The 27,149-nt window shown below is 46.7% G+C and overlaps 1 protein-coding gene across 2 annotated transcripts in view; it reads left to right on the top strand.

The window, feature by feature from the left end:
* Positions 1-27,149, top strand: part of LOC119170332 (salivary peroxidase/catechol oxidase) — a 174,102-nt gene that overhangs the window by 115,292 nt on the left and 31,661 nt on the right. For both annotated transcript variants that reach the window (XM_037421471.2, XM_075876845.1), the window contains exons 3-5: positions 5,185-5,385; positions 7,331-7,548; positions 17,743-17,913. In XM_037421471.2, coding sequence (XP_037277368.2) covers positions 5,185-5,385; positions 7,331-7,548; positions 17,743-17,913 — 590 coding nt within the window. The remainder of the gene's footprint in view (positions 1-5,184; positions 5,386-7,330; positions 7,549-17,742; positions 17,914-27,149) is intronic.

Raw genomic sequence — 27,149 nt, 5'->3', positions numbered from 1 at the left:
GGGTGAGGTTCAATCACCTGCATGGGGTTCTTCAATATGTACGTATTCGTAAATCTAGACACACTGGCGTTCTATTCATATAGCCCCCATCAAAATGCGGTCGGCATTGCTGGCAGTCTAACACACGCCGTATATCACTGTGACAGCTTTGCAGCTTACTAAATTTAGGGAATAAAGTGGCAACCCCACTTCGAAATTCCCGAGCCCATGGTGAGGAATCATGTGTCAAATTAGGCTACTCAACGTAACTTACTGTTACGGGGTTGTTTTTGCGGAAGAAAGCGACAAGCTGTGAGCTGGCTTACATATAGATGTTTAACGCGTATGGCTACGGTAACTATAGGAACACACGCACTGAGAAGCGTGATAAATAATTTACCTCCTCATCCTTTTTTTGCCCACTTTTTATAAACACCTATAGGGGTGTTCATGCAGTGCTCATATCTTCAATATCTGGGCTATACACTTCTGAGAGCTGCAATGTCATCCTCAAGGAAAGCCAGTTCGTTTAAGGATAACTATAACTCTTTTCGCAACCTCGGAGTGGTAATAACGCTCACGGCTACACCATTCCGGCAGGTGATTATACACGAATGGCCAGCCTCCATAAAGCAGGCTGCTGTAGACGAAAACTGAACAAAAATGAGAACGAACGAACGACACAAACTAAATCAGCCAACACTTTTTCCGCCCCGAGCAAGCGCGAAAATGCACAGCCTTCATCGATGAAGCAGCCGCGAGCACGAGGCAGTAATTACTTTTCCTTGAGTTCGTGCGAAAACGAACACGCAATCAAGTATTCGTGCTAGTCTGTGCGTCACATGCATTGCATTCCCTTACACACGTGCCAGCTTGTTCTGGCACGGGAGCTACCCTGCAATTTTGAGCACCGTATCTGTAAGGGAGAAATATGGACACTTGGAGATCAATGTGTGCAACAGGGTTGCCTCAAAGCCCATAGAACAGTGCTCGCTAATGGACCTAAAAATATAACAACGACTTCGCGACACACTGGTAGAAATATGATGGATCATTACCTAATGATGCACGGTGTTTCAAGCTTCTCCGTTTGGAATCAAAGCACGCTGCTCGGAGCTGTAGGTACGTGGCCAACTTCACAAATATGGGCGTCACCAACGCCGCTTGTTAGTCGCCCGCGTCACATCAAACTTGCTTTCGGACATCTATAAATATAGAAGGGGCGAGCAGTAGCCGCAATGAACGCGCCGTTATTACTTCAATACGACCGAACGCAGCGATGTGACGCCGTGTTGGCAAACTGATTGATTGATATGTAGGGTTTAACGTCCCGAAACCACCATATGATTATGATAGATGCTGTAGTAAAGGGCTCCGGAAGTTTCGACCCCCTGAGGTTCTTTCACGTGCACCCAAATCTGAGCACACGGGCCTACAACATTTCCGCCTCCATCGGAAATGCAGCCGCCGCAGCAGGGATTTGATCCCGCGACCTGCGGGTCAGCAGCCGAGTACCTTAGCCACTAGACCACCGCGGCGGGGAGTGTTGGCAGACTCCGGCAGTGGGCGTGTATTGCAGGCATTAATACTCAAACAACATGTGTCCTTGTAAAACGTCGCATTGTCGTAGGAGACGCAGCTGCACGTCTCGCTGAGCAAAATGATTGTTCGCTATTGGGGAGTGCCAGCAACTTCTCTTAACTTGATATTCATCTACATGCGACTGCCAAGGGGAAGACTTTTTATCGATTACGATTAGAAAAGCAGCCCTAAAAAGACAAGACAAAGAAAGGTATCCACCTTTTTCTTCTCGTAATCCTGATTCTACCAGCCCGAATGCTCACCACAATAGAATTATCTATATTTTTGATTGAATTTGGTCAATATAGAGTATTAGCACACGTGATGCATAGCATACAAGAGAAGCCTGGATATTGAGAGCTAATGCAGATTATTTTGCTCTAATCTATCTATCTATCCATCTATCTATCTATCTATCTATCTATCTATCTATCTATCTATCTATCTATCTATCTATCTATCTATCTATTCATCGATCGATTGATTGTTAGGCTTTCTCTTTAGAATTTCACCAAGGACGACAGTTATGTATAGGCAATGCGTATGACATCTGGAGCAACAATTTACATAGCAGCACGATAAATGCCGCAATGACACACAATCTTTCACGCGTTGTCGTTATTCTTATCTTCAGGCTTGTCAGACCTATAGGCAATATATTCTTACGCCTTCGAAATTAGACATTCTTTCGCATGAACGCAGTAATTGCAAAGGCGTGCGCACTGCGAACAGTAGAATAATCAGATGATCAAATTTGCGCCAATGCGGCGACTGCAGTGCGCTATACCTTACGAGCAGTTCACCGAACTGCGCGGCAAGATCACGACGTGTGACAACGAGCGCAGCGGCCGGGCAAACAGTGCCACGGATATGGTTTGTAGCCCTGGTATTAGCGCTGGCATAGGGACACTGTCGGTTCGCTTTTGGTTATTATGGCCTACATAATCAATCAGCCCCGCAATACGTGCAGCTGTGTTTTGTGAATACGGTACACGGCGTTCATGATATATAGCGGCAACCACCGGTAACGCTTTGGTCGCGTCGAACACTTAATTTGCTCGGTGATAGGGGTCTTTTAATCATGCCTCTGCGAGCCCGCCAAGGTCTTGACACCAAAATGCGGGAGCAGGTGAGCGAAAAGTGTTCAAACGGGGACGCAGGTGAAAAAAATAAGCGAACACGGTCCTTTTTTTATTATTAACTCCGCCTTCGAGGCGACCTACTAGGCGCCAGCTGTTGTACATTCACGATCCTGACCAACCACCTTCAACGACCAGATAAAGCCTCCGTTTAAAGTCATGTCCTAGAGCTACCGCAATATTTCAGGTGCTGTGAGGCTCATTTCTCACCTACGTTATAATGTAGGATAGCAAACCGAATTTTCGCCTGATTTTTTTCTCCTTGCTCTCCCTTTCTCTTTGAACCTGCGGTCGAAATGAATTCGTATACCGTCAGGTGTGGCAGTTTGTCACTTCAGGTAGTTTTCTAACAATGTAGGTCACCTTGTCGTTCGCAGTCTATTTGAGTGCTAAGCTATAACGCGTCACACTTCTGCGCCATGCGACTCATTCGAAGGAAAGAATGTCTTGCTTGGTCAATGCAAATAAAACTGTATTTCCGTGTGTACTAAGTTCACCATGGTTATTATTGTTAGATATTTACTCTTAAATACAACTGCGATAAAGGCAAAACAAGCACGATCATCGAACAATGCGTGTCGTATGTTCATCAGCATCAGAACTCATATATCGAGTCAGCCAAAGGCTTCTCAAAACAACTAACTAAATAGGATGAAAGAAGAATACAACTTACAGTGAAGTTTTCCCACGGTTTCACTATGTATGCTATGCCCATTTAGAGGTGACCCATTTCGCTAGTTAGCGCACTGTTTAAAAATGCCCTGAAATAGTGAAATTTATAATGAATACGTCTAAGCATGTGTTCTGCTAATTTAGAGATGAAGTTAACAGGAGCACAGACGAATCGTAGCGAGCTTCCGCGCTGCGCAGTTACTACGACTACCGCAACGGGAAGCTGTTACGTCACCCAACTTGCAACATTCTGCATCAACCATGCGATGACCTCAAGAAATGTAGGGTAGTACACGAACACTCTAGGGAAATCGAACAACTATGGAGATAAATATAAACGAAGGCAAAGCAGGAGAGTCAGATAAGGATATACGCAGCAGCATATGGTCGCACGCACTCCCACTTTTTCGGGGGGCAACCCGAAAGGGTCGAGTCGTGATCGAGGGGTGCATATTTAGAACGTAATTTGTGCTGCCATAACGCGCCCATGCATCGCGCCGCGAAAAGGCAGATATAAGCTTACGTACAGCTCGGCATGGCTGTGACCCCTTAGTCCTTTTTCTCGCGTTGCCGATTTTCGTTTGCTTTGTGGGACACGTGCATAACTCCAACCTTCCAGCAGCACATATTTATCCGTATCTCCATCAGTATATGACGACACTGGCGCTTAAGTCACAAACACGCGTGCTCGTTCAGCGAGAAGGTGAGGGCGAAGTACAGCGTGCATCTTTATCGGCTCGGTGGGTAAGTCAAATTGTCGTAACGGTGATTCTAGCGTATATCTATACACGCACAGTGTTTCACAAAGAATGCGCCCGCAAATCTGACACTTTAGTTGTAGAACACGTGGTAAAGCATTTCTCTAAATTCTTTTGAATGCACTTATGTAAGCAAGAGTGGCCACTTGTTCCGCATCTATATAGTATTTCGGTCTGTACGCGAAAGTTTACATCGTAGAACAAGCTTCTTTTTTTTTTCAAGTCACATTGCTGGAACGCCAGTGTTCTAGAAAACCCGGAACACGACTAAGAAAAGAATATGAAACAGTTTGAAAGAGTGCAAGAACTTACACTGCTCTGTAAAAGAAATCGAACAACCAGCATATATAAAACGAAAATTGTGCCATGGACTGACGCGAAATCTCTGAAAAGGCGAATGACTCATAAGTGATAGCAGTGTAAAATTCAGAGATAAAGCATACGTAAAAGTTATAAAGGGTAAATTGACGAACGTGTACACAGAGTACCGTTTACCTCAGCAGCGGCATGCGAGACGGCAGCAGCAGTGTTGCAGCTCCAGACAAACGGCCGCTTGCAACGAAGAAGCCTCCCATCGTATTAAAAATTTAAAAGCTGCAGGATCTCAATGCCTGGAATGTCCATTTCCATATGAACGTCATTGTAGTTGTTTGGCGTCTGCCTCGGTGAATCGGGGGCTAGAGTGCTCGGCTTCTGACCAAAGATCGCGGGATCGATCCCGGCCATGGCATTCGCATTTCAATGTGAGCGAAAATGTAGACGACCGTGTACTATGTCATGTCGGTGCACGTTAAGTAATACCAGATCGTCGAAATTGCCGAAGTCCTCCACTACGTTGTCCCTAATAAATATGTCCTCTTTTGGGGAAAAAAACGCCGCATGTTAATATTACTGCAGTTGCTTGTCTTGTATGTTCATAGAGCATTCTGATTTCATTATTTTTTAACGTGTTTATTTATTATAGCCGCTTCTATCTGTGGTCAACCTTCAAACAAACAAAAAAGCAAGCCGTCACGCGCAACTTTACATGTTACCGATTCGCGTCATTTGTGCAGGCTGAAAGCGGTGACGCTGACCGAGGGCCAGCAGTGCATCACGTTCGACGACGTGAACCAAGCGCTGCTCGAAGCCAAGGCAAAGTTCGGCGAGAGCGTACCGAACGAGATCTACGAACTCTCCTCGGACACGCCCACGCCCGAACACGTGACCGTACCCTCGGAGATCATCCTCGATGCCTCCAGGATACTCGCCCAGAAGTACGTATTTCACTCCGAAAAATGAACAATTTCGTGTCACCACGCAATAGCCAACACCGGGGGCTTTCAAAACATGCGAATTTCTAGTAAGACCAATCATCATCATTACGTTAAAGAGGACTGATCGAAAAAAAAATGCAGTAGAGTTGTGATCTGGTTCAGTTGTTACACGTACTTGAGGATTTGAATTAGCCATATAATGAAACAAAGAGGAGAGATGAAACACTCACAAAACATGAGTCATCGCTTGTCTTGTTTCTCACCTCCGAGCTCAGAATCAAAGAGAGGGGAGGGGGTGATTGAGAGCTTTTTTCTTCGTTAAGGACAACGTAATGAAACCAACAGACAATACAGCTAAAAAAGATATAGGGAACGTTATTTGTAGGTTCTTCAACTGTAATATATCAGTTGTGGCATAAACAAAAAAGAGCAATCGTGAATGAAAAACAAATCAAGTTTTCCTGCAAGGAACGGAACCTTCAATCTTCGAACAACGCATCCGGTGCTCCACCTGTAGAGCTACAGCAGCGCTCACTTTTCTATCCAGTTTATGGGTCACTCATGTTTTGTGTAATCCTATGAGTGTTAGGCAAAGTCACCGCCTGCCATGACGGCGAGTGTGAAACACTTTAGCTTTCTAGTTGGCGTGGTGGAGCCCGTGATCTTATCACGAGCCGATGGCTGAACAATAAACTCTTGCATGCTACCTATGGAATCAAGTTAGCCGCAAAGAGACCGTCGCTATGGCTGGTTCAGATATTCGAGCAAACAAAAACTACGTCGTAGCAGTGTTCCACACTAAACCTATGACAATTTGTATTTTCTATTGCATAGCATCGAAGATATAAACTGCCGCCTTAACATTCAGCAAGCCTAATCTCAGGCGACTGGCCGAACGTAAGGCGTCGTCGATATGAAACCCGTTCTTCGCGGCCTGGAATTTCGTTTCAACGTCAGCTGACCGCGTTCCGCACCGTACACCTTATCGAAAGAAAGCGACTTTAAAGCTTGGCGACCTCTAAAAAAAACACAACCTCAAAGATCAGCGAAGGCGTTAAATAATTTATACATTCGCTTGCAGTGTTTGTGCCGGCTGATGCTAGCTCGATAAGATTGCTATGTTGACATCGACACCGGCTTTTCGAAGCGCAGCAGCTGGTAGGGGACATGTACATATAGCTTCCACTATACCCGAAAGCCTCCTCTCGAGTCAAGGTGAAAGATTGAACGAGTTAGTTAATACTGTCGAATTCCTTTATTTAAAGCTGTAAGACAAAAGCGCTCATATTGTCTGCCGTTTACTATCTTTATTTGTCGCTGTCTACACTATGAAACTCTAACGATAAAAACAAAATAGTAAGTAGCACTTGTTGGATGTAAAAATTGCCGTTCACCCAATTTTCATGGGCAACATAACTACGCGACATCCTGATAGTTTGTTTCGACAATGAGCACATAGGAACCCGTGTTAGGCAAAATAACGTTTTAGGCAAAACATTTTCGTACGAGAACATTTCAGCCGTTTTTGGTATGGGGTATATAATTAACGGAACCAGCTGACCGATAAGAAAGCACATTTACAAAGTAGGAGTTCTGTGATTTCGGCCCCTGGTTGCTTGCTGGTGCACGTAATATACCTTCACCAATTTGCGCCTTCATTTTGTCTACAAACTCATAACAGTAATGTCCTGGCCAGGAACATTATTAAGTTACAGTAAGTGACAATACAAGTAACCGTTTAGCAACATCGACCCAAATACATTTTATCATTCAGCAAAAATAAGCGGCTGCCGGACAGTCGTTATTGTTAGCCAAACAAAAGCAAAGACACTGTAAATGGCAGATAATTCACACTCAAAAGAAGCCAGTTAAAATCGTACAACTCGCGTGGTGACGACCACAGTCTCACAGAGAAGACGCGAACGCGCGCCTTGCACCGTCGCAGGTTCTCGCTGTCGTACCACGCCATCGTGTACGGCCTGCCTCAGATCGACACCTCGAAGACGATGGTGAAGGACATCTGCCCGACCTTCCTGAAGCCGGTCAAGTGCGAGCTGAGCCGTTACCGCACGCTCACCGGAATGTGCAACAACCTCGAGAATCCGTCCTGGGGATCCGTGCGATCGGCCATGGTGCGCTACCTGCCACCTGCCTACGCTGACGGTAAGGATTGCACCCCATTCATTGTTCAGCTTCCCTGTTTAACCGGCATGCACCGTATGTACATAACTGTTGTCAATTACAGAGCATTTTAACACACATATAATAGTGTTGTGAAAGGTATATATTTGACACGTGAAGTAATGGTGACATTATATACGAACGATTCCGCTGACTGGTTCTTTGCTTCTATACGAGAGAGAGTTTTCACTTAGATCGACATCATACACGGCGAGTCTTGGCAAATCATGGGCAACGTGTGTAAAAAGTGCATAAAATCTTGCTCGTTTCTCTAACATCACTCAAGAGCACTGGAAAGTCAAGTCATTGTCCACGAATTGCGAACAGTCTTTCCGAGCTGACGTTCAACATCTGTGTATACATTGATGCACCACCTTTAATGGCCAGACTTATATAACAATAAATAAGCCATCCCATCAATAACAAAAAAGTAAAGAGCCTGGCACTGACCTTGAAACCGGTGAGCCTGCAAGCGACTACAATAAAAACAATATTTCTCGTATACGAACGTCCTTTCGCACCGAGAGCGGGAACAATCGGTTCGAAAACGCACGCGCGGGCAGTGTATTCGCTTTTTACGCTACGCGCAAACTTTTGCCGCTGAAGAATCTTAACGTTTCCTCGTGACTCAACAGACTGGGAAACGACGTCGTCTCGGGTCGAATAGAAAGAGACGCGCATGCAAAGACGGAGTTCGCCCAAGGCTGTGTACCTCAGACGCGGCGTATAGAAATGGGCTACACGGCTGCACCATCACTTGCGCTCATGCGGCCCGCAAAAAGACGTGGTGCCGTACTCGATGCTCTTTAGGAGGTTTTCGTGAGGAAAACTTGGTGAAAAGCAAAACGAGTGACCAACAAAGAAGAAAGAAAATAAAAATAAAAAAGGACGAATGGCACCACGCCAGCGCTGCCGCAAGCGGCTCAAGTACGCTGAGTAATTAGACAGAAAGAGCTTCATTGTAGCGGTGGCAAGATCAAATCAGTGGCCTATACACTCCAAAGAAGCACCTTGCTTTACAACGGGCGATTAACGTAAAACAGTTTGCTTTTTTTTGCTTTTTTTTTTGTCCGGCACCTTCTGCGGGAAAAGGTGCGGTTCAAAGACTCTTTTTAAACACTCTGAATACTTGTCAAGCAATAAAATAAAAATGTAGAGCAGAGGGAAGCTTTAAAGTCCAGTCTTATATTTGCATTAAAGTGAAAAATAGCGTTCAAAAAGAGATAACATCGCCTATTTTGGACGCGTCTCTTGGTTAGCGGACGGGTCAAGTGCAATGAGCAGCCAGCTGCCTTACTTTGATGGCGATTGATTGCTCGATGGATGATAAAGCCACGAAGGCGCATCAATCGACAGGTATTTCGCTGCACGATGCTCCCTCGGGACAAGTTTCTCGGACAGTTGAGACCAGATAGTAATGATTACGTTCAACAGCCTTCAACACATTGGCTTTTCCGCACTACGACTTATAATGTGGCATAGCCTCCCAGCACAATACTCAACATCTTTTGGTGCCTTTGTTAGCTACAACTGCGAAGAAATAAAAAGAAAAATAAAATGAACAATTCTGACTGAACCACATTTTCTGCGAAATTCTTCGACGCTCTTTAGCATCGGTTGTGCCTTTTCAAGTGTTGTGCCTTCGACGCTCTTTAGCATCGGTTGTACCTTTCCAGCCTTAAGCTTGTAACGCAATTTTCATTATAATGAAAACATGGCCACTATCGTCGTAGTGATACGCCAACAAAGCATAAAATATGGATAGATATGTGGGGTTTAACGTCCCAAAACCACCATAAGATTACGAGAGACGCCGTAGTGGAGGGCTCCGGGGATTTTGACCATCTGGAGTTCTTTAACCTGCGTCCAAATCTGAGCACACAGGCCTACAACATTTCCGCTTCCATCGAAAATGCAGCCGCCACAGCCGGGATTCGATCCCGCGACCTGCGGGTCAGCAGCCGAGTGCCTTAGCCACTAGACCACCATGGCGGGGTGACGAAACATAAAATAAATAACAGATGAAGGACGGAGCGATTGACCACTGACCTACTGTCCCGTCAGCTGCGCTGCAGTGAATGTCAGGAAGTGGATAGAAAGCGTAAAGAGAAAGATAAAAAATGAAGAAAACCTGCCCACGCAATCCCAAGCTCGCAACGTCATCAAAAACGGCGTAGCTTCCGTGAAGTCATCGCTAAACAAATGAAACTGGGGGAAAGCAAAAGAACGTCGCATCGCGAGCCGAGAGATGCTATCGCACAGTATATATCACATCCGGGACGTCCTGCAGTTATTGGCGCAGTGTTTGCTTCTTCCGGAAGTGTCGCTACCAATCTGGCACGCTCGAGTGCGACAGCAAACGATTGGTGCCACACGCTATAGCGCATCGATAGCTGCATTCCATCGGTGGCTCTCATTACACTGACTCCTCCAAGCCACGCGTACGCAGTTCCCGCCAACTGTGCGCCGATAAAGACGTCGCGTAAAATACGCTGGTTCTCGAACACAAGCCATCGCATCCACAGGTGGCTCGTCTTGGTCCTCCTATTACGCCTCATTAGCGACAGAAAGGCGGTGCTGGTGGAATTCGCGATAACGTAGGCATCGGCCTGATATTTTGTTTTTTTGACTGCGCATCGGATTACGAAAGATTGCTCACCGGATTTGGGGAGGAACGTACAGCTGCTCTCGCATCTCTAAAACTCATCCGCGAGGGCACACAAAGGAAATGAAAAAAAAAATCTAAATAAACAAAGTGTAGGACCGTAAGTGAGAAATTAACTGGAGCGCCGCGAATCCGGGCTTCGATTACGCACGTTGCGTGCGTCTTTCACGCTTGATTCAAGATTCTCTTCAGCAAGTGAGAGCACCGAGAATGCTTTCATTCGAAACAAAATAAAGCAGAAAGGCAACGCAACACGTGTGGTACAAAGACACTATATTTAAAGCACTCCCCAACGTTGTACCCCATTCGTGACTATAGCCTCGTCCACTTCCCGACGTTTTTGCTTCCTTGCCGAGAGCTATGTATAACGAAGTCGATCGCTAACGAGGATAGCATGCTGACTTAAACAAGAAGCTCATTGGTGCGTGAACGCAATTATCAATGAATAAAGGCGAACGCGACGAAGTACTGGGCTCTCGAAATAATTAATTCTAAGTATACGAAAGCTAACAGGTGCAGTCCTCCGTGCAACCACGTTAGCGGTGTATAGTTTAACTGCTAACAGGTAGAGTGTACATGAACGGAACAGGATGTACAAACCAGGCCAAATCGTTGAATATATACGTACTAGTTGCAGCAAGACAAGTAAGCGCGCGAATGTAAAGCAAGTGCTGAACGCGATCTTTCACGTAAAATCGCCCCCTCGAAAAATATCCCGGAATATGAAAGTTATAAAAGGGAATAAATTTTCATCGTTAATTAGCCTTCCAAAGTGTAATTACAAAACACATCGTGTAGGTTAAAAAGGTTTTATATCCGACCAAATGATTTGTATCTGAGTGAAGCTATGGTTCGGTGAGAAGGTTTGTTATATGGCGCACACCGAAGGGTGACGCGTACATTTAAAAAAAAAAAGGTGCGCTTTAACATACAAGCACAAGCGTGCAATACAGTCCAGGGTTCGACTGAACACCATCTGGCGAGCGGCGAACATTTCTTGCAAATAAACAAACACTCGCCAAAGTTGCACCGGCAAAGTTTGTTGCGACTTTGACAAGTGTTCGGTTATTTGCAAGAAAAACAAAAATAGGCGTGCAATGTAATCATGGATTCCACGTCATGTGTTGTGACATTGGCACGTCAACAAAAATATTTGATTTCTTTCCCTCACCATAGGTTCTTCAAACAGGTCTGCATATAAAAGATCCGTTGCCACTTCCTAGGTTACTATCGCACATTTAGGAAACTTCCCCGCCTTTTTAATGCCGCCTAATTGTAAGACGGAAAATTCCATTCATGGATAAGTGATTATGAGAGTGTCATTGAATGGCTAGTATGTTTCCAGTGGCACGCACTTCATGTTACTTTTCCATGTATACGAAATAAGTTGCATGTACCAGTCTATGTGTGCGTCAGAGATAGAGGGAGAGAGATAGAGAAAAAGAGGCAGACAAGCTGAATAGGTCGTGGTTCTATAACGTGCAAGGCAATGTTTAATTTTCGATGCTTGCAGGGTAAAGAAAACTACGAGTGTCTCGTGCAGTGCATAACAGGCTAGTTGTGCATGGCACCACTTCCTTCGCTACACCACTTCAATAAAAAAAATCCACAATAAAAAAATTCAGTACAGCTGCAAGAAACGCTTGTACATGCCAGACTGTCGATGGCAGAGTTACTTCTTATATTTCCTTCACAAAACGCATGAAAACACTTTTGTTACATAAAGTGACTTGGCAGAGCCTAAATGGGTCGACGAACTTTCAAATGTCGCAGTTCGAAAACTAGTCCTTGAGTCGCTTGATCTCGTTCAGGTCACATTAATCAGGCCCCATCCAGCGAAACACCGCGTTTGCCGCCATCCTAACTTTCCACGCATTCGGTGCGCCGTGATTAAATGTTCCAGTCGGCGCGGCCAGACTCACTGCCAGTGGTGGCGTCTGAGCAGGCTTGTATACACCGGGCACACAGAATCGAGCGACGAGATCGAAATGTTTGGCGGTATAGCAAAAAAAAAAGGCAAGAAAAAGACGAGGAAACGAATGGCTTAAAGACGTGAGCCAGTGCGCATCTGCCGGTCAACCGCAGCTGTCTGCGGGGCACCGCTAAGTGTGAGTGCACACTGGCCCACGCATTTCGCGAGGCTTTTCGACCGCGATCAAGGACCGATAAACGAGCGCTTCTATACCGCCGCCTTTTAAAAAGCGGCCGTGCCGGAATGCAACCAGCAGAGACGATGGCTCGAAGATTCGCCATCGAACGAAAAGGAATGCGTTGAAATATATACCGAGAATACAAGGAAAAAGGGGAAAAAAAGGGGGGACGCCCCGTCTGTCCGCGTAGGAGAGCCGGACGACGTGTTCTGTTGTACAGACCGGGGAGAATCGAACCGGTCCCCTTTACCGCGCCCGCGGGCTTCTCGTGCACAGCACGCGGCGGCTCCTGCGCCGAAAGGAAGTCACGTCCTGTTTACGGAGTGAAAACGATCACCCCCTCTTGCCCTCCGTGCACTGCTATCGCATCATCGTTTCGAGAAAAGGTGTCACCATATAGAAGGGACGGTGATGACCGAAGCGGTATAGCCTCGCAAACGCAAACCGTAATGAGGGCTCTTCAGCCACGGGGTGCACTGGTCGGATGCAAAGCGGTTACGGAGCCACCTGTATTTAAATGCCTTCGCCTAAACTGGCTTCACGACGGACTGTTGCCGGGCAAACTTCGACGTCGTCTGATTGGAGATACATATATACATCTAATGCGTGATGCTGCCACGAGCACTAGACGGAAGTATGTGATTTAGAGAGCACGATCAGGACTGTATAACTGCAATCAATACTGTTTGCTTAGACATACGGGGGTATTTTACCCCCACGAACGGCGGTGTTCGCTCAGGATTTCCCACCTCGTAGAGATTAAATGAGATGCCAAATCAGAAAGTGTGTACACGTCGCCAAGGGCCTTTGTCAAACCGTTCCTGGAGCTTTACAGCATTGACAAACTTCCGGTTTTTGTCTGGTGGTAATTAAAGTTTTAATTTGAATTAGTCCGCTGGGAAAACGTCAGGAACATTTGCCGCAGGCGCGAACTGTAACATCTACACCGGCATGCATGCAGCTAGAGGCATGTTAATTTGACAATGCATGGTTTATTCCTCGCTTCTTAATATACAAGCGAGTTGTATATGGCTATAGACGAAACCAAGACTCTTTCGCCCTACGCGTGCGACTACTGCCAGCGTCTACGTGCCGCATAAATTAGACAAGCTCCACGACTCACCACTCGCCCACCGATAAGGAAGTCGTCCATGGTCAAAAAAACGTATGTGCCACGGAAGTTGGGCAAATCTAACTACTTATCACTGCTTCACTAAAAATTAAAAAGAGAAGACGTGGGCGGCAAACGCCGATCAAAACTTTTGGACAGACTTTACCAATAATTGAGTGATTTTGTTGAACCATCGCAATCAACCCAGTGACAAAAAACTGCGCCGCACGTTTCAAAAAGATGGCCATAATCGTGTGTACGGTGTACTAGGGCGGTGATTGTTTTTTTTTTTTTTCAGCTTTCTATGACTTACGCGTGATTCTTTAGGTGATACGCAATACAGACCGACAGCCCTCGGTAAAGATAGCCGCGTTCTCAAAGTCCACTGGGGCGTAGACTAAGTAACGCTTGTGCATAATTTATCGGTGCCCTTCAACAGGCGGCCACAGTACTCGCTTTTCTTTCATTATATCGTCGCCCCCTTAATGTCGCCAACAAACTCTCTGCATTCAATTTGACAGCATATATGGAGTTCGAGTCAATCGAATTAAATTAAGCTGTTGGTGAAGTGCGACACACCTATAGGCAATATTTAACGCGGTATGCGCGCGTACATAAGCGCCTTAGCAACCTTGCATATGTCCACGCTCCCATACCTTCGAGAGGCATTCCGCGTTAAACACGCGTTTACGAATGTTCTACTACGCGTTTTATAGCTCTGAAATCAACTGGGCCCTCATATAATACATTATAATACATATACAAGTTCCAGAAGGACATAATGCGCCCATAGGGCGCAGCCGTTTGGTATTTCACCTTGGAAGACAAGAGTGGGTGCGCATTCTTTCACTCCCTTGATTCGATTACGTTGAAACTGCTGCACACAGTAGACCTTGATATGTGTAAGCGAGTGTTGGAGGAGAGGGATCAGGCCACTTGTCCATGCGCTATGAAGGCATGGTTTTTCGTAAGCCTGTGCGTTCGAAGGAGAGTGAGTGTTTCGTTACTATGGTTGTTGTTGACTTGGAAACATTAGTCCTAGGTTGAAAACATTGACCTGTGCAGGTCACCTGTGCAGCTTTGCAGTCATGATTTTCACGCACACACGCCCAGTTAACGCTGCAACCACGTGAAACGCATAGGAACACTGATCATGTCTTTGGCCAGTGCTTCTCCACATATACTTCAGTATAAGTGAGTCTGGGAAAAGTAGCTAAGCGGCCCGCATTGTAACATTCGTGGTCCATGGAGATAAAAAAGACCAACTAAGTTGGAACCCGCGGGATTAAACTCAGCTGCTGTGACACAGCGCACAGTGATATCAAGAGGATACACTGCTTATATATTGATTGCTGTGGACTCCTCATCGATTTTTCTGCAAAACCAGCGCTTCTATACACCTGAAAAAACCTTCGTTTGTCACAGTTTAGGGAAAAATTTAGACAGGTTGCCAACTAAATGCTGAGGCTCACCCGTTTGGCACTTTATCTTTGAGTTATCTTCGAGTACACAATGAAATAAGATAATGAATAAGGAAAGGAAATACTTTCGAAGTAATAATAAGGGACGCAGGAAATATGATATAGGTATAACTTTTTTGACACAGCTTGAACCTGATCGCATACGTTGCCTCACAATTGAGTTACGCTCGTATACGGCCAAGGGCCTTTGAATGCAGCGCCTTCAGACGTCTCGTACACAGTGCTGACAATGCCGCCACAGCGCGCCCTTGTAATAGGTGTAAGCCGCATGCCTCGTTCTGGAAATCACCGCCACGCAGCGTTCTTATTAACACCTTTGCTGAGGCAGAAGCTGTCATGCGACGGGAGCGCTGACAGAAGGGGTTGTGTTCTCGCCGACGACGGCCTGTTAACCTACATGCGGCGCAGCGGATGCGAAACTAAGCCAGGCCCGTTAACCACGCCTCCTCGGCAAAACCATATCGACCGTGTATACCTTGCCTATACAGGCGGTAACTCACATAACAAGGCATTGCTTCGCCTTGGAACGATGTCGCTTCAGGCTGGTACCACGGCACTATCTGTCGCAGCTTATAGGGAAAGGAGCGGAGTTATATTCAGTAGTGGATACTAGGCTCGGCGGGTGGCATTCGGATTGAAGGAGCGTTTACAGTGTACGTTGTAAACAAGCGCCGAGCGAGAACGAACAGATAGTAGCGGCATGCGTGAAGACAGACTTTCTCTCGAGAGAAGGAGGGTCAGAGAGATGGAGAGGCAAGTAAACAGGTCGCTGAAGAATTAGGCTTGCGCGACTTGGAGCCTCTTGCATATAGAAACAGGTGAATCATAGAGACAGGATAACGCGAAAATTTGGCTTTAGTTTGTGTGCACCACGCGAATACTATGGCACAGTTGCGTAGTCAGGGGGTGGCACACCGGGCCCATGCCTCCCCCCCTTCCTTCGAATTTTCTTTTTTCGCCATGGCACGCAGAGCGCAAGATAAACATTTGCCTTTCCATCTCCCCCCTCCCTTAAGATAAGGCGGTGCCCTTCATCTCCTCTTCGAGAAAAAAAATTCTGCCTACGCCCACGCTCTGGCACTGTACTTTTTGTCCAATGAATGCATACTACGTAAAAGCATTCGACTTTAGAGAAAATCCGAGAACGAACTCCCAAGGGTCTTCTTTGTCCGTGGGCCAACTCCCATAGTTTTGCTAAATGAGCGCCAGAGAAGTTGATGCGCAAGACCGTTAGTGGAGACGGCAGAACACTCGGCGCAGACTCCTTGCGTCATGACTCACACCCCTAAAACACTGAAGCCTTTTTTCGAGCTTAACACGTGGCGTTGGCGGTTAAAGTAATAGCCCTACACTGAAGTTTCTGCAGCGCAAGTAAACGCCCCACGACCACCATATTCATGTCTATACTGCCTCTTGATTTGCTAGTACTTCGACCATCGCCGATGGTCAGTGTTTTGATGCCAGCCAATTACGCGCTGTCGTCTTAGCCGACAGCATCTATATACTAATGTCATCCCTTGCCACCTAAACTTGGTGATTTCTACGAATAAAGCTCATTCCATCCCCTCTGGTCATTTTAATGCAGATATTACGCTGAATGTGATGTGCCATTCACTCTTCGCAAGAGAGCCTATACATGACAACTCGCGATGATTTAGCGGCGCGCTGCCGAGAAGAACACCGTGGAACACGCGCAAGAACGATCACCATGTCGTGTAGGTAAACACCACGCAAACCTCGATAGCCCATCAATTATACCATCCCCCGGAGAATGGCGGCGAGAACCGGCTGCGAGCAGCTATAGCTCTACGTTTGTGCCGCACGGCTGCTGGTATATAGGCTAAATAGGACACTCTTCATGAAACACAAAAGAGGAAAACATTTGGGCGTCCCCAATTCCTGCAGGCCCGCGGGGTGACCAATTTCTTCGCCTGTGAATGATGACGACAAATCCGCGCCGAGCCACCGGCACGATGCTCCTTATTCCTGCCCGTTCGACAAATGGCACTACGAAGACACACAAGTCAGACTTTTATATGCGCCTCGCGAGACTTACACGCGGAAACGCACCGGGGACTCGAAGCGATGCGTAGGTAATTTAGCAAATGAGGCGGCATTCGTCATCCTTTGACCTTCGAAAACTACGCCGTCCCTTCCCCGTCCTGTCTTTTTCAGTATATAACAATATAACATACGTTGCGTGTTCGGCGTTCGGGATGCTCTATGCGAAAATAAACAAACTATCTTTGGAAGTGGAGTAGCAATCGCAATTCATTAAAACCGCGATATTCGTGCAGAACCACCCCGAATCCATGCTTGGAGCACTTCTATAGCGTTCCACGCTCCAGGGACGTCTTACGATAATTGAAACAGGTTCACTAATTTTCACTGCCAATGAACGCCTCTTTCGAGCCCATAAATTGTACGATAAAACTCGACCTAATTACCGAGTTTTATTTCGAGTTTAAGACTAGAACAGAACTTCCTGATGTAACCTATAGGTTGTGACCGTCTGTGAGGTTAACGCTGCTATGCGGGCACGCGCACCAGTTTCACTTCCTTTACTTATGATTTTTGTTATTCCTCCCCTGCCTGTCTCCCCTCCCAAAGGTAGAATCGCAAATCAGGTACAGCATTATCAACCTACCTGCCTTTCTTTTGCTCCTGTTTATTTGTCTCTTGCACAATAAGTACATAGTTGCACTGCAGGTCGACGGGACACCCCGGAACGCGGCGTATTTCATTTTATTTGTTGTATCGTTGTTGCAGGCGTCGCCGAGCCCCGTGTGGCCAAGGACGGCAGCCCGCTGCCCAACGCGCGTATGGTGAGCTTCCTGGTGCACCACGACGTGAGCGAGCACGACCGCCGGGTGCGGAATCTGCTCGTCTCCATGGGACAGATGTTGGACCACGATCTGACGCTTGCCGCCCCCACACTGAGTGAGTGAACAACACTTTACTTACGTGTAAAAAGAATACGTGATTTCCGGGCGAAAGCTAGATATGAAGATGCTAGAGATAGGGCTAAGACATGATTAAATAAGTAAACGATAGATAGATAGATAGATAGATAGATAGATAGATAGATAGATAGACAGATAGATAGATAGATAGATAGATAGATAGATAGATAGATAGATAGATAGATAGATAGATAGATAGATAGATAGATAGATAGATAGATAGATAGATAGATAGATAGATAGATAGATAGATAGATAGATAGATAGATAGATAGATAGATAGATAGATAGATAGATAGATAGATAGATAAATAGATAGATAGATAGATAGATAGATAGATAGATAGATAGATAGATAGATAGATAGATAGATAGATAGATAGATAGATAGATAGATAGATAGATAGATAGATAGATAGATAGATAGATAGATAGATAGATAGATAGATAGATAGATAGATAGATAGATAGATAGATAGATAGATAGATAGATATTTTTGTTATCGACAAGCGATATTCCCAATATATCTCTCCAGCTTTTTTTTTTTAATGCTAGAATGCAAGCTGTAAAACGCACAAGGACAAAAAAAAAGTGCATGACACGATGGGCACTGTTCGTCCTGTCACGCTTTTCACTCTGTCGTCCCTGAGTGCCCGTCTCGCCATGTGCACTTCTCTCTGCTGCTCTTATCAGAAGTTGCGCTGGAATACTTGAAGACGGTAAATGACTATCACCAACGACCAACACCGGGTTGACGCAGAGTGCGATAAGGGCAGGTTCGTTGCCCTCTTCTCCTTTCGAACGGCTCCCCCTTACCACACAGCTTTCACATTTCCAATCGTCCTTGCCCGCTCAACGTTAAGCAACCCTTTAGTCCTTTTTTTTTAATTTTACTTGTGAAACTTTATAGGCCAAGCGAAACCCGTTCCCCACACCGCTAATTGTAGAACGGGTGACCGGCCTAAAGAGCTGTATATGGCTATTATAGATGCCTAACACAATGCAAGCCCCGTAATCCCCACCAGGTGGTGCGCGCTCGCGACAATGCAACAATAGAGTCGATCGAATTCGACACATTCATCATTCGCTCACTTCACAACTAGCGAGTCCTTCACACGTCACGATCTGAACGCCGAGCGGTGCTCCGTCGATGGAGCTACTCGCCGGACCAGCGCCCTTTTACGACAACCCGTTAAAACTCGGCGGTTCTTCGTCGTTAACTAGCCCCGTTCTGTATCGCCGCAGGCTTCTGGCTTGGAAGCTCGCAGTAATAAGCGCCTCGCGTACGGCGTCGTAGCTTTACAACGCTGCGGTGCGCGTGAATGCATTATACAAAGCCCGGCCCCTCAGTTTGGCGAGACGAACCGGAAGACGGCGCTAAGCGCTTCGAGAGATATGCAAACCAAAGCACACGTATCGCAAAGTCCCGGTTAAGGATTTGGGCCGGGGTAACACGTTGCTCTAATTTTTTTTCTTCCATTTCTTACATTTGAACACTAAGGTATCATCGCTCACGATAAGAGAATAATCTGGACACTCGAAAGAAGTAATCAAATATTGTCCTCAAATCGAAGGCAGTCGTTAACACTTCGGTCTGGTATAACGCACCGGGGATAGTCACAGTCCTCCATTCGACTGTTCGGTTACATCCGAAGCGTGCACCCAGTAATCGCCTGCTATACTGCGACATCAGATTGCAACGCTAAAGAGACCACTCTGTATCGGAATCGGGACAAGCGTAGCCCAGACGAACGTGCAGCCACTCACCAGAGAAATATGTGAAGTCGCAAGGGCGTGCGCGACGCTCCGAAACGCTGTGTTTACCTTCACAGTAACGGCTCAGCAGATGTCACACCAGCAGAAACTACAGATGCTGCGAAATCGAAACTGTGCCAGATTCAGTTCGTGTCTTTTAAGGTTGATAGTGAAGAGAAGAAGGAGAATAAAATCACAAAGGTAGGGAGGTTAACTAGACTAAGTCCAGTTTGCTACCCTACACGGGGGAGAGCGGAATTCGGGAGAAAAAAAGAGAGGGGGAGAGAGGGGATATACATTACACATAACACACACACCACACACACACAGTACAGGTTTCACAAGCGGTCGCACAGTGACCTTGCCCTCAAGAATCGTAGAAGGGCTCGTGTGGCTTTCTGGGCTAAAGTACGTGAAGGCCACGTTCCCAAGATCTTCTCCAGGGTAAAGGCTCGATCATTCAGCCTCCTTAAGGCACAGTGGAGAACCAGGAGATATTCTTCGAATTCTTGACAATGGCACAAGACATGGTCGAGAGTTTCTACACAATGGCAGTTATCACAGTTGGGAGCGTCAGTTATACCAATGCGATAACTTAATTAATCGGTAAAGAAAACGCTGACCCACAACCGACACAGCATTGTAGCGTCCCGTCGCGAAGTCTTTGATGGAAGCTGTAATTTGAGTAATGAAGCAAGGTTCTGTGGGCGTCGAGTGGAGTTTAGTGGATGATTACAATGCATAAGTGTGGTATCATGCGCAATGCGACGAAGTTCTCTTGCGGCATCAACCCTTGACAGGGGTGTGAGTAGTGTGGGCGCTCTGCCGTGGGCACAGCGGGCAGCGTTGTCGGCAAGGTGGTTACCACCAATCCCACACTGACCAGGCAGCCACTGAAAGATTGTGTCATGTCCTTTGTTAGTGGAGCGATAAAAGATTTAATTGATTTGAGATACGACCTGATGGTAGTTCCCACGTCGTAGACTTCGCCTACATTGAAGGGCCGCCTTGGAGTCGCAGAAGATAGCCCACTTAGAAGGGGATTCTTGCATAACAAATATAATTGCGGCTAGAAGGGTGGCGAGATGGAGCCCGTTGATGTTGTGACGTTTCAAAGTGCCTCTAAGCTCAATGAGCTGGAGCGCATTCTCCGGAACAAACATCCGAACGTGTTTGGAGAATACCATTCCCATCAATTGAAAGTGATGCGCGCTGCTAAGGCGCTCTAGGGTGCTAGGAAGCGACCAGACAAACGCTCACCATTAACGTGTGACAGGGTAAGATGGAAGCTTGAAGATATTGTGATTCGAGCTCCGACGTTTCGACAAGCGGACTCGTCTCAGTTGCAGACTCCTAGAAGACAAGTCCACTTGCCAAAACGTCGGCTTCAGTAACAACTTGCGTTCACTAATTCTGATCACACATTATTGTATGAAGTCACTGGTGATCACCACACTAAGGGCTCACCTTGCTAGTTTCAACCTCTCAGCTGCAATCCCAGCCTGAATTCCTCGACAATCAGCTCACGCGGACAAGCTGCGTGACTCGGTTTACTAAACACTTCGCAGTGCATTCCACTCTCGTGACGTTATCCCTCTCTTCGCCGCCGACGCAAACGAAAGGACGCCAAGAGACGTCGTCGCACTTGCTACCCAACCAAGCGTACACTGAACCCTTAATGATCTGGGCCGTTTCCTCATAGCCCGCCACGCCCATTTCTAGTCTGCATACACCACTATAACTCCCTTGCATTGGCAAGTGTAACCTGCAAATAAATAGAAAAAAAAACAAAGGAAGAAAGAAAAAAGATTCCCGCAAAGCATACTCGTTCTGATGGAGATCGATCACCACATCGCATCGTCTTCGACAGGAAATTCAGTCGTGGTCATTCCTTCATCCTTTACTGTGTACGTATACACTCAGCCCGTTCGCGTCGAAACGGACCTAAGCGACAGTCAAGAACACTTTAGAATGAAGAGATAACTATCGCACATTCGAAGGCAGTAGAGTGCACGCGCGTAGGCGAGCACAATCGTGTCACTCGCCTCGCGAACTCGAAACCCGTCGACGTCAGCGAGGTGTACAGCGTGCGCGCGCTAGCGGACCGTGCGTGCGTAACCCACATAGTCGGAATGGGTAGTCCGCAGCTTTCTCCTTCTAAAGGCAGCTCGCTCGCTTGCTTCCTCTGCCGCACCACGTGCCGCGTACGTATCCTGCGACTCGAACGTTAGCGACACTGAGCTGTATGTATTATACATGCCGCAGCGCACAGTCACTCATCTGTCCCTCCTATGAATAGCCGCGAGACGGTTGTAAATCCTGGTGCTCTGACACGTGCCAGCTCCCGCTGAAGCTGCAAAACGGCATCGCCATTCACGTTAGGTACCCGTGCAGAAAGACGGACAACTCTGCGGCACAATCGAGCTGCGTTCACAAATGCCCGTGTCATGCGCGAACGAGCGCGAGAGTGGGTTCTGAGAATTGCGGACTCGGACTACGCTCGGATACGCCATGTGCTCCGCTGGATTGACTCAATGGCGGTGAAATAACTGGTGGTTTTGTATTCGCTAACCTTTTTGTCGTTTTCTTTTTCTACGAATCTGAGCCTCAATTAATGAAAACATGTTGCGCTATAATTATTCGTAGAACATTTCGGCCAATGCTAAGGCTGGACAAAGCACTTACTCAAGTCTAGCTTGACCGACTTGGCCCCTGCGCTTTTGTCGAGGTCGTCTCCACATTCTTTTGAGAGCACGTCAGCGTTAGTTACGCTCGCGAAAGTTCTGCTTGGTCGCATTGTCCTGTTGTCAAAATTTATTTGACAGCAACTGCATCCTTCCGACAAACGAGATTGCATACGGACAGAAGTAGGTTTTCTGATAGACAAGGCAAAGCTTTTCAAAGGCTGGTTGACGAAATTTGTCAGCCATTTAGCCCGAATATACATCACCATATGTGTTTATATATGTGTGAACCACTAACCATAGTAAAAATTTGGAGGACGCTTGAGCTTCGCCTTGAAGAGTAAGAGGAGGAAGGACAAGAATAACAAGAGAGAAGGCAGGGAGGTTGACCGGGTACATGCCCGGTTTGCTACCCTACGCTGGGGGAATGGGAAGGGGCATAAATATGAGAGAGGGGGAAAGAAAAGAAAGAGAGAAAAAAAGGATTTTCATTCAACGGGCTGACGCGTATGCAGCGGTGGCACTACACAAAAGTGTTCACATGGGCCCATCGTCTTCAAAAAAGCGCAAGACGGCTTTGACTGCTTTTTGATCCAACGAAAGGCGAGGACAGTGGGAACACGATAACATAATAGGGCACTGTGCGCTTCGAGCCCGACTTGATTCTCGGTGCCGGCCCCTTTAACTGTGCCGGAAGGAAATGAACGACTGTACTCATGACATTGGCTTTTTTAAGCTATCCATGGAATTCCTACTGCAAGTACAGCTGTCAAGTGCACATTGCGCCATAATTCTTGCTTTTGCGAATCAGCGAACGGCTCACTACGCATCCGTAAGGCAACATGCGAACCTACGCAGCTGCTCACTTTGTTGGTGCTTTAGCAGCTGATGCTGATAAAATGTCTGAGCCCCTTTGTAATGAGCGGGCCTTTAAAACACCCCCTCGCTGCACAATTGAAATGTTTTGACACCTGGCACAATTACACGTATGAAGGAGACTCCTTCCGCTACATGGCATTCATATAGATTTTTTTTTTCAAGGCAGTTTTCAGCAACAGCGTGGCTCCGTGTTACAACACCTGCTTGCCACGCACACAGCCTGAGTTCAATCCTCACTCGAATCTAAGAAATTTATCATTTATTTCATTTGCACCTTTATCCGTTTTTCAGTCCCTTCAATATGATGATTTTTTAACAATTAACGACGCCGAGGCCGCCATTTCTGCGAAACGAGCTGTTTAACGCGATCACGTTAGAAAGCTTATACGTACAACTGCGCTTCGTCTTTCAAAGTAGAACAAGATAATGTTAACGGGCCCTCGCATAGCTTGCTACTTCGCTTGTCATACTTGGCTTCACTGTGTACCCCTCGATCGTACCGTTAAGAAAACAACGCCTTTGTGCGTGACACTGGCTGTTGCAACGTTATGTAGGGCGCCTACCGCAAGAACAGTTGGGCGCCCTTAGCCATAATTCACCATTTTGCGAATAAGTGAAATGTTTAATAGTCTTCAAGCACGCGCACCAACGTATAGGCACGCTTTGTGTTGGTGATGTGGCTGAGCTCTTTTTAAGGGATAGGCGGCTCTACTTGCGTCTCCGCTTGTTTTGAAACCGACGTGTGTGACACCTGGAACGACATTACGTTCTTGCCATGCGATATTACACCTGTTCACGTTTCTCGGCGGCCGGCATGACGCATGTACATTGTTTTTGTTCTACTATTGAGCCCTGCCAGCTTCAAGCACTGGCAGAGTTCCGTGGTAGAATATTTGACTGCCAGGCACGAAGCTTCAGCTCAGTTCCAGTGCGAGCCCTGGTTTCTATTCGTTGAATACGTTAGGATTTTTCGTTCACGGGGAATTCCACCGTCACCAACGCTGTATTTCCGGCGGCACGGCCTCTTGCTATAGCTCTAACGAGGACAAAAAAATATAGAGAGAGCACTAGAGAATATCTTACCAACTAGTAAGAATGGTTAATCCAAGGCGCTCGTTGCATTGTAGCGGCCCTGATTAGTCGCTGCTGAGCTTTCACTCCAGCATATACTTGCACGATGTAGCAATGCACAGACATTTCTAAGCAGCCCGTCTCAAAGGCCACCGTTATTCCTAATTTTGCTTTTCAGCTACTCGGCGCCAAGTGTACGCAGACCCAACCAAACAGACTATCAGCAAATACGGCCATGACCGCCTTAGATTGAAATAATGGCCGGCTGAAAAGAAATACAGGTCATACCAAGCTCCTTAAAGTCGCCGTCAAATGCGCATAGGTACGAGTTTGTTACCAAGTCGTCCTTCTGCCTGCAGGGATCGGCGAGTGCCGTGCGCTTAAACGAGGCCTGACCACAGAACTGTCTTCGTATATCGTCGCCTTGTTTCCTTGAGCAGATCACGTGTGCCGCCTTAGTAGAGGCGTGCAGGAACTGACCCCCGGTTATTCTTTATTGGTCAAACAAAACGCAGCGTGCGGGCGCACTCACTTTTACGAGGGGCCGGCCCACTATCGAATGAGCATAGAGAGATACATCATTCGCCATTAGCACGCGTTTGTTATACGTACATATGCAAGCTGTAAATGTCGAGCACATGGAGGCAAGCACATGCGTGAGTGCAAGTCCGATATCTTACGCCGCAAAGAGAACGACACCAATGCAGAAACAAAAGAAAAAAATGAGGCTGTTTGCATTCGCATGTCGTTCTTTTTTTATCTTACTCGCTGTATCCCTGCACGCAGGGCAGGCCACACCCTTTATCTCTCCATCGCTTACCTCGTTATCCATGCTTTCCGGGAGGGAAGCTGTGCGTGTTTCTTTTCTTTGTTTTTTGCGACATTCGTTTGTACGTTTTCCGTTAACTCCTTCTCCACTCGTACGTAGTCTTTGTTTTTGTCAATTTTTGCGCATTAGAGAGCAGGTCGGTCGACTGTAGCGTGGCGAACGGGTATTTAGAATACCGTTTCACGTTCTGTGGCAAAAAAAATAATAAAGAAAGAAACAGCTACAAATGGCCGGTAAGCCGGCTACACGCAAAGTATCTACACCGTAGTCCTGCGTCCGTTAAAAACTGCAATCGGCGACGCGTGAAGGCATGGCTTAGAGTAACTCTCGCCCATGGAGATTTTCGGAAGAGAGCTGCGTGGATTATAGTGTACTACAGTTGGTACCCTTTCGAAAATTATTCCTTTTCTTTGTTTTATTTTTCCTTCTCTTTCTTTGCGCTTTTGACGTCACTTTCTCCCATTGCAAGTTGACTTTTCCCCGCAAAACGGATCGCTCCGAAGCAGCTGCGCTTAGCGGTTTGTCCGAACGCACCATTGACCCAGTATTCGCGGCAACGAGGAACAATATACGAACTAAAAACGCAATACGTACACGAAAGGAACGAGAATACGAAATACTTGATGGAACTGGGAAAACAACATAGCCACGTTTCGTTTCCCTTAAACTTCAGAAAAGTAACGAAAGAAGAAGACCTGTATACTTTTCCTTATTGTTCTATAGTGTGTGTGTGGTCTGAGAGGGAATAATGATGTGTGCATATGACAGTAGTCCACGGAACGTGAAAGCAGTCCGACGCTTTTCAAGTGACGAAGTGCCGTTCAAATTTCAAGTTTTTTTTTTTCTGAAAAGCTCTGACAAATGGAATGACGTTGAGGGCGCCGCAAAAATATCGTAGATCGAGGTTTATTTCAGGCAAGTGAGCAGCCTGACGAGGCAGCGACCGGCGCGCAAGAATGGCGAAAAAAAAAATCACAGCATATTCAGGAAGTGAATGATGATGAGTAAGGCGAAGCGTCCGTCCGTCCGTCTGTCCGTCCGTCTGTCTGTCTGTCTGTCTGTCTGTCTGTCTGTCTGTGGATATGCTGTGCTGAGTACGCCGGAGAGACGCCGGACTGCCCTAGACCATAAAAAGCTTCGCCTCTAAAACGTGGATTTTTAAGAAAATTTCCGCCTGGCTACGTGTTCATTTCCCTACGCCTAATCACGCAAGGCATGATCACTCTGTCACAAGCGGACACACTTCAGACATGATGCGTCCTCGATAGCCTGACACGTTGCCGCACACGGTCATCCCCAAGGAGTAGTATGCGTCTAAATATTTCGAAGGCCAAGTGTTTTAGCAGTGCCCGTTTACCGTACACTGAGTACGTAAAAAATTGGCCCCGTATCGGCATGTTAATCTGCAAATGTCGTCGAAAGACGGTAGTCTTGCGTGTGGAGAGAGTGAACAAAACATTTATTTGATGTTCTGCGCAAGAAAATCGCTGAATAGTATTCTGGAGGCGCTGCGCTAGAGTGTCTCAAGTGTGCAGCGGAAGCAAACAAGCGCATCAAATCACGTCACACGTGAGACATGAGCGCCATCTGGCAGTTTTCTTGGAAAACGAAGCGCGTGGCTCTGAGATGGGTGTGCGCACCCGTCTCAGAGGTGATAAAGTGTAGAACGCAAGGCGACGGGTAGGTGCCACCACCGTCTCGTCTTAGCAAAGCCTTGCAAACACTTGCCGTTTCGGGCAAGCGTTGCATGATCAGCGCAGCGTGATAAGCGCTATGGCTCTTAAAATTATTCATGCATGCCTTTTCTAGCAAAAGACGTACATGTAGAATATATACGTGTTGTTATGGGGCCCCAGACATGCGTAATAATTGCTTTTCAATTCGCAATTTCACAAGTGTGAACGCTAAACCTTGAGCAACATTGGTGGGCGCTGCGGATGGGGTCAGCCGTTTCAAGTACTCGGCGCCGTTAAGAGTGGACAAACAGACAAATG

Source organism: Rhipicephalus microplus, chromosome 2 (genome assembly GCF_043290135.1).
Source record: "Rhipicephalus microplus isolate Deutch F79 chromosome 2, USDA_Rmic, whole genome shotgun sequence".
In the NCBI taxonomy this organism is placed as follows: domain Eukaryota; kingdom Metazoa; phylum Arthropoda; class Arachnida; order Ixodida; family Ixodidae; genus Rhipicephalus; species Rhipicephalus microplus.
This window is presented reverse-complemented; position numbering and strand designations above follow the sequence as displayed.